Source organism: Crocodylus porosus, unplaced genomic scaffold (genome assembly GCF_001723895.1).
Source record: "Crocodylus porosus isolate Cpor-Errol unplaced genomic scaffold, CroPor_comp1, whole genome shotgun sequence".
NCBI classification, from domain to species: domain Eukaryota; kingdom Metazoa; phylum Chordata; order Crocodylia; family Crocodylidae; genus Crocodylus; species Crocodylus porosus.
Genome location: NW_017728931.1, coordinates 44244236 through 44252729, shown reverse-complemented (window position 1 = coordinate 44252729; position 8494 = coordinate 44244236). Strand labels below are relative to the sequence as shown.

General features: G+C 42.8%; 1 protein-coding gene across 2 annotated transcripts in view; it reads left to right on the top strand.

The window, feature by feature from the left end:
• Window positions 1-918: 918 nt before the first annotated feature.
• The window catches only part of WASHC3 (WASH complex subunit 3), a 28486-nt gene continuing 20910 nt past the window's right edge, over window positions 919-8494 (top strand). For both annotated transcript variants that reach the window (XM_019544744.1, XM_019544743.1), the window contains exons 1-3: window positions 919-1025; window positions 3853-3951; window positions 6058-6123. In XM_019544744.1, coding sequence (XP_019400289.1) covers window positions 975-1025; window positions 3853-3951; window positions 6058-6123 — 216 coding nt within the window. In that variant the 5' untranslated portion in view covers window positions 919-974. The remainder of the gene's footprint in view (window positions 1026-3852; window positions 3952-6057; window positions 6124-8494) is intronic.

The following is an 8494-nucleotide window of genomic DNA, read 5'->3' as shown; positions in this document are numbered from 1 at the left end:
GACTTCCTGCCCTTTGGGCAGGGGGCTGGACTCGATGATCTCCCGAGGTCCCTTCCAGCCCTAATGTCTATGAAATCTATAAAATCTATGAAAAACAATCTGCAGGGCTGTGAAATAGGAGCTTCCGGACAGGGAACAGATAACAGCAGAAGTGCAGAATAAAGGATTCATAGACTCATAGATATTAGGGGCTGGAAGGGACCTCATGAGATCACCCGATCCAGCCCCCCTACACTTGGGCAGGAAAGCCTGCGTGGGCCATCGCTTATCTGGTGGAACATCAAGACCATTCAAAAAAAGAAAGCAACCTTAACACTGGTGGTATGAAGAGTTTAGAAGGTATATTATGTATTTATTATTGTTATTATTATTGAAAGGGTAAATTATACCGAGCCATGAAGTCAATCAACTCCCTCAGCGCTGCCTGGGAATGCTACTGCCACTGCCAAAAGGTCCTGGCAGAGGTGATATCTTTTATTAGACCAACTAGATATTTGCACCAAAAATTTTTTTTAACAATCTTTATTTGCAATCTTTCAGCGCATTTGGGGTGGAGCAGGAATCAAAGGGAGTTGTAATGCAACCCCTGGATCTGCCTCTGCCCCCCTCCCCTCAGCCCTGCTGGCTTCACTGATGTACCCGCTCGGGGAGAGGGGGGCAAATAAGAGGCAAGGGTGTGTTAGGACGACATCTTTTATTGAAACAACCAAATACCGCAGATCAAGTCAGACAAACAAGCCCTCCCCTTAATCTCGGCCTCTTTAAGAGGTGGAGACGCCAGAACTGGACGCAGGTGGCCTTTAACCACGCCTGCTGGGGGTGGGGCGCCTCGGCGGAACTACCACTCCCATGGTGCATTCCTTTAGCGGCTTTCCCGCGCATGCGCAGAGTGGGGCTGGCCCTGTGGAGGCGGTTTTGTTTCCGGCGGGCGGAGGTCAGAGGCTGGGAGCTGCTTCTAGCCTCTGCCCTGGGGGATGGACGAGGACGGGTTGCCCCTGGTGGGTTCCGGCATCGACCTCACCAAGGTGCGGGCTCGAAACGCAAGTTTTCGTGGGCTGAAGCCCGCTTCATCAGATGCGGCAGTGGGAGGTGCTCTCCTGCTCGAAGCTGGGCGGGTTTCCCCATGTAGACGTTCGGGTGCAGACCATTTCAGGTGGCTGCGCCTGGGGTCCTCTGTGGGCAGGGCCTTGGTAGTCCGAAGGCAGGCAGGAGGCAGGGTAGTGGGAAGCTCGTGCTGTAGCTGTCTGTCTGCTGTGGGTAGCCTGTGAGGTGCCAGCGGACTCTGCCTTCTGCTTGGGTATGGCATCTCTCCTGCCTGAAAGACTAACCAAAGTGGGTGGATGGCTGTGGAGATATCGATATGTATATCTCAAGCTTTTGTGGACTGCAGCTCACTTCATCAAAGCTGTGATGAGAGGTGGTCAAAGCTGAGCTTGTTTCCCAGTGTAGATATTCACAGGAGTTCCGGGCTGGAAGGGACCTGGTGAGATCAGCGGGTGCAGCCCCCCTGTCGTGGGCAGTCCATTTCACTTGCTGCACCTGGTGCTGTCTGTGAGCAGGGGAGTGTTGGTCTGCAGTCCAGGAATAGGCAGGGTAGATCAGGCACCTTATAGACTAGCCAAAGCAGGTAGATAGTGATAGCACTAGCTATTAACGTCTGGGGTTAAGAGGAGGATATTAGCTGATCTGTTGACCTTGGAGCTCAAACTGTAGGGGCCAAACAAGGTGGTAGTTAAACTCTCTTTAAAGAATCACTTTCGTGAAACTTGTTTTCTCTTTCCCAAATATCTTTATCCTTTTCTTTGCTACCTCTGAACAGTTTTGGCACAAAAAGAGCTGTCAGTGGTAAGTCCTCTGCTGCAAAAGCAGAATGCAGCAAAATACTTCATCTATTAATACTATCCATGTAAAATTTTACTGTTTCACACAGTAGTATTTCTCAAGTTGGTGTAGCTTTTATTTAATTTCGGAGTTCCTTACGAACCGCAAAACAGAATGCAGAACAGTTCAGATTGATCATGGGATCCAGTAATCTCCCAGGTGTTTCTGAGAGGTGTTAAACCCAAGATAAACTTAAATATTTTCTGTCCAATTTTTTTATGACATTGCTTGGGTTGGGGGTAACACAACGCTAAACAGAACTACAAAATGGGATGAGTAACTGAATAGGTGATTCCTATATTTGTCTTACACTTTTCAACTTGTTAAATCTGGATTGCTTATGGAACCACCACTATTTTTACAATAGTCTTAGATGAGATTGGGGTGTAATCATAGTATTTTGATTGGGCTGCGGGTTCATATTCTCGCATTTTTACCCAAAGGTTGAGACTTTACATATTGTTTATATTTCAGGAGTTTTTGCCGGTCCAAATCCAAGCCTTATTGTACCGGATGCTGTACATCTAAGAACAACAGAAATTCAGTGCCTCCGAAACTTCCCATTTTGGGCCTAAGTAAACATTTGCATGAATGATTAGACCTTCTCAAAATACATAGAACCAAATAGTTCACAAGGTTAGGTTTCTTAGCGTGCCCCCCGGCAAAGTTGGGAATTTGAAACCCAGCCAGGGATTATATACAGCTGCTGCAGTACTCCAGCTGTGGGCCATGTCTTTTATTTGAAGGGGTGCTGCTTCTCTAGTCATCTGCTTGAGACTGTTGATGAGCTGTAGCTGTGTGGAGAAGTGGCATCCTTTAAAATAAAAGCTGCAGCAAATAGCTGCACATGTGTCCTTCATTTAACCTTCTGACAGTTAAGTTGCTATCTGATGAAATGATGAGCTCTTGCTCACACAAGCTTATACAGTATAAACTCATAAATCTGGCATGCTTGGGGCCGAGCACTTGCTGGAAATTTGAAAATGCTAGATTTTTTTAAACTGGCATGATGGCTGGTCGTGGAGCTGGGGGGAGGTTAGCGGCAGCTGGTCCTGGAGCAGTGGCCGCACATGGAGCAGTGGCACAGTGTGGTGAATGGCAGTGGCAGCCACCATCTGCAAACTTCCTCCTCCATGTCCAGGGGGGCAGTGCCAGATTTTTGATCATTCTGGATTTTTGGTATCCAGATTTATGAGCTTATACTGTACTTCTATAATTCAGTTAGTTTATAACACTGATTTTCAACCAGGTACCACAGCATCCTGGGGTGCCTTGAGTTTCTTTCGAGGGTGCTGTGAGGCACCACACAGCACTACTAGGTGTGCAAGCATGCTTCACAGTATAAACAGATTTCAAACAGGAATCCATAGTATTAAAACAGTTCTGCCCTGCTGTGGTTTTTCAGAGTTCTTTGCAACAGTAGAATTGATCTACTATTTTTCTGTACTGAAAAAATGAGTGAAAAATAAGAGATGGCATTTTCTGAAGGTGTCTTGTGTCTAGCTAACAAAGTGCATCGCTACCCTGCCTTCTGCCTGAGTTCACGCTAACATGGCTAACAACTGCTTTGTGTTCCCAATTGTAACTAGATACTAGTTTATGTAAATGTACTTAATTTCCCCAATACTGAGACCCAAAGGGAGAGACCCTGATCCACTTCCTTTTACAGTTTTATGATGACTTCCAGAAAGCATTGCTCTTTGGTTAAAACATTCTCTTTTGTGATGAAAACTTCTTTGTTTTTTCAGGTGGTATTCCCTTGTCTCTACACTCACACTTAGAAGATTAAAATATTGATTGATTTTTTTTCATGTTCCTATATTCATGGTATAGTTAGGACAAATGATTAAAATATTTTCTTAGCCTCTTTTATATAAACTTCAAAATGGGGTCTTGAATACAAGGGTAAGAATTGGAAATGCATGTTTTCTGTGTGTAAATTCTGGGGTTTTTTTGTTTTGTGTAACATAGGTTCCAGCTATTCAGCAGAAAAGAACTGTGGCATTTCTAAACCAGTTTGTGGTTCACACAGTACAGTTTCTTAACCGGTTTTCTACTGTTTGTGAAGAGGTATGTTCATATTGCATCTTTTTGTATTGGGTGAACAAATATTACCTATAGAACTGATTCCATTGATATGTCTCGGTACCAGATAACTATGTGAAGTAGAACAGAAAAACTCGATCCACAACCTGTTCAAGGTTTAATTTGAGTAAGTTAATAATGAAAATGCTTTCACCTGTGTGAACTCTAATTTTACCAAGATAATAGCAATTTCATCTTTGGACATGCAAGGATTTGTTGAGGTATGGAGCTTTTCTGATCAATTCTGTGTGCAGAGATTCTTATTCCCCATTTCAGTGGGGTTCAAGTGTTCCTCATTTCAGTTTGGCTTAACCTGCTCTGAATAACAGTATCTCTTCCAGCTGGGACTAAGGATGTCATGCCAAACCTTCCAGGCAAGTTAGCCTCCACCTCAGCTTTGAAAGTGGGCTAAGCTAAACTGAATGTAAATTACTCTGATATTACAAAACACTCCCAAAATTTGGCAGGTGACTAGCACATCACATGAGCCGGTTGTTTTAAGAAGTTTTAAACAAAAAGAAATGAAACTGAAGACTGCCGATACTGACAGATTTTTATAGTAAATGTAGCATCCATGTAAATGTTCCAGATTGACAGCTCTAGAAAGCAGAGTTTTCTAATTAGTCACAGAACTGCATTGTACAAGCTCTTTCCCTTCTGAAAGGGCCTTGTCAAAAGATGAGAGATTAATTCAGCTTCCGTATGCCTTGTAGATTCATCATTTTGCTGAAAGGTTCTGTTATTTGTGGCCCTGAACTTGATCCTTAGTGTTTAAGAAAATACAGAGCAAATTTTCATGTTTAAAATGTCTATTTAATATGTATTACAAAGCACCTATATATGAAGCTGTGGGGGGGTGGTTCCCAGTACAATAAAGTTGTGAAGTCCGAGTGACCCACAGATATTAAACTGTGTAAATAAGCATTTTGTGAAAGATAAATTCATATTTACATAAACTTAAATTCATAGTTACATAAGAGACTAAATACTTGTTTTATAACCTCCAAGAGTGATATTTTTTTTTCATTAAATACAGAACCTGTTTTAGCTGCCCAGGTCACAGCTTAAATTGACATAAGCCAGGAAACTCAAGGTTAAGGTCAACACTGGCCTTAACTTTGAAATTTCTAGCTTTTGTTAAATTAAGACCGACTTATAACTCTGTATAATTTATTTGGGTATGTACCACTTATTTAAGGGGCCTATGGTTTCCTTTTAAAAAGGAGATTAACTCATCTGGAAAGGACAAAACCATCTGTAAATAAGTCGCTATGTTGTCAGGAAGACAAACCATGTCCCTCCTTATTTTTCTAAAGCATTGGCACAACTGCCACTTTCTCTGGGTGTTAAAACTTCTGCTCAAGAGCCAGACAGAATCTAGCTAACCTGCCAGAAAGCTGTCAGAATGCTACGTAACTGCCAACCAGCATGCTAGCCAATTTTGCTTGGATGCTCTGGCTGAACATGGTAATGATTAGTTAAAGAAGTAACAGTTTTTATGGATGAATTTTTAAAAATAAATTGCATTTAAAAAGAACTTTGCATGAAATTTGATTGAGGGGCAGTTGGAGCATTTGATGCTTTCAGTTTGTTTTGGCTGTAAAGGGTTTTGACCATAAATGACTTCCATTCACCTCCCTGTATTTGTTATCAGATTATTCTTTTCTGCAGCGCCTCCTGGCAAGTACAGTTACATATATACATTTCACACCCTTTTCTCTTTGGTTTTGAAAGAAAGCTTTTTGAAGCAAGTAACATTTACGTCTGAGGGTACAGTAGGTCCAACTTTATTACCACAAAACTATGAAAAGCTTATTTACAATAGCTTTCTCATTTACTATGAAACTTATTATGGCCCCATATCCCCTCTGTGGTCTGTTGGCAGGGTTACCATTAATTAGAAAAGCATTTTGTGCAAGAACATTATTTTCAAATATTAACTATTGCTATAAACTTCACTAGCCAACAATATTCATAATTGTGTAATTAGCCCACTTAAGTTATTTTGTAACAAGAGATTCCGTGTCACTTATATTGTATCGATGAGCTAAGACCATAGAACAGTTTCCTCATGTTCTAACTCTCTCCTAGAAACTGTCAGCACTCTCCCTCCGTATTCAACAGATTGAAACAACGCTTAATATTTTGGATGCAAAGGTTTGTCTATACACACAAACTTTTTGTCTTTTGGTTAGACTTTTAGAGCATTGTACGTTAACATCTCCCTTGTAAATAGTAGTTTATTGTACTAGGCTACAAATATCAGAATCTTACTGTAATGGAATTAATCAAACATAGTAAAAGCTTTCAGAGTGACATAAGTTTCACTGTCACTCTGAAAACTAAATCAAGCTAAATCAAAAGCTTGTGGGAAATTTGCTTGTACGTGATCTGCCACAACAGATTTATCTTATAAGAAAAAAGGACAAGACAGCATATAGTGGAAATAATATCTTTATCATTTTGATTGCTTCTGGGCGCAGCATTTACATGTGTGCCTGGGACTACAGTATGTTGAGCTCCGGCGGGCAAGGGACCCAAGGGGTTAGTCTGCCCACCTGGGGCTGCTCCAGTCTCACTCAACATGCTGTGGAGAGGTTGGTTGGGGCACAAGGGTGCTCCAGTGCAAGGCTAGCTTGCAGGCAGCCCCGCAGTGTAGCACCCTCATGCCCCAGCCAGCCCTAGTCACCATCTACACATGGTTTGTGGTGGAGTAAATAACTCTGCCATAGAATAGTACTCATGTTGGGCACTGCTAACCTATGGTGCAGTTAATGGCTCTGCACATGTGGATAGGAGACACTTTTCTGTGCAGCTAATTAAGCAACTCTGCAGTAAGCAATTTATGTAGATACCCCCATGAAGCAGGAACAAGCGCCTTATTTAGAACTGTTCATTCAGACTTCTGAGAGAGTGTCAATACATGGAGAAGGTTCCATGCTTTACCTTTTTTCAGAAGTTTTTTGAATAGGTGCTAATCTTGAAAAATTGGCCTCTACAGGCTGAATTTGAAGTTGTCCTGAATAAATGTGCAGTGCTTTCAATAGCTATAAAATGTGATCCTTAAGATTGTAGAGAAGATTTCAAAGATGCAGAGTAGCTCTATCTGATTTCGTGCAAATGCTGGTTTGTGTAGCCACCCTTGGTGCATATTGTAGGTTGTTCTGCTTACTGGTTCTTCCTCCATAAAGGGAGCAGCACAGCAGATGCCACATTCTCTGTGGATTACCAGTTTAACTAAAGAAGCCAAAACTCATGGCAGAGGTGATATCCTTTATTAGATTAATTAGATATTTGCACATATATATTTATTTGCAAGCTTTTGGGCACAGGCACCCTTCATCACGCATAGGATATTGCAAAGATTGTAAAAGTTCTACGTAAAAATGAAAATTCATGTTTCACTGGAGAGCTGAAGATATGGTAAAGTCTCCTTTTTGAAACAGTTCATTTTGTGCAGATTAGGATCAGAGAAAAGTTGGAAAAGTCTTTTTACTTCAAAGTTGTCTGGTGGTAAGCAGGATGTAGAATCATATTTTCTTTAGGTTATGATGTTTCATAGTTCACAGAAGAGTGGAAAGATGGAATGCTCCTCTGGGCAAGAACCTCTCTTGTGTAGTGGTATCTCTGTGCTCTGTTAGAATGCAAATTGGTTCAAACTAAAGTCTTCCTGCATTAATGCTATCCCTGGTGGTAGTGTAAAAATTTCACATCTGTACTATCTAGACATGTTCAAATCAGTAGGTCCTGACAATCTCCACCCCAGAGTGCTAAGGGAATTAGCAGAGGTCATTGCGGGACCCCCGGCACAGCTTTACAAGCACTCGTGGTGCTCTGGTGAGGTGCCGGAGGACTGGAAAAGAGCCATTGTGGTCCCCATTTTCAAAAAAGGGAGGAAGGAGCACCGAGGAAACTACAGGCGCATTAGTCTTACCTTGGTCCTGGGGAAGCTCTTTGAGAAAATTATCCAGGAGCACATCTGCAAGGGACCAGCAGGGGAAATCATGCTTGGGGGCAACCAACACAGGTTCATTAGAGGCAGGTCCTGTCAGACCAACCTGGTGGCCTTCTACGACCAGGTCACAAAATCTTTGGACTTGGGTGTTGCAGTAGATGTAGTCTTTCTGGACTTCAGGGAGGCCTTCAACACGGTCTGTCACCCCATTCCCATTAAAAAATTAGGCACAGTCACATGGGTCGCAAACTGGCTGGAGGGTCGCACCCAGAGAGTGGTGGCGGACGAGTCTTTTTTGTCCTGGAGGGATGTGGGCAGAGGGGTCCCCCAGGGCTCGGTCCTCAGGCCTGCACTGTTCAACATCTTCATCAGCGACTTGGACGAGGGGGTGAAAAGCGCCTTGTTCAAATTCGCGCATGACACTAAGATGTGGGGGGAAGTGGGCGTGCTGGAGGAGAGGGACAGGCTACAACTAGATCTAGACAGGTTACAGGGGTGGGTGGATGAGAACAGGATGGGATTCAATACTGACAAGTGCAAGGTGATGCACCTGGGGAGGAAGAACCAGCACCA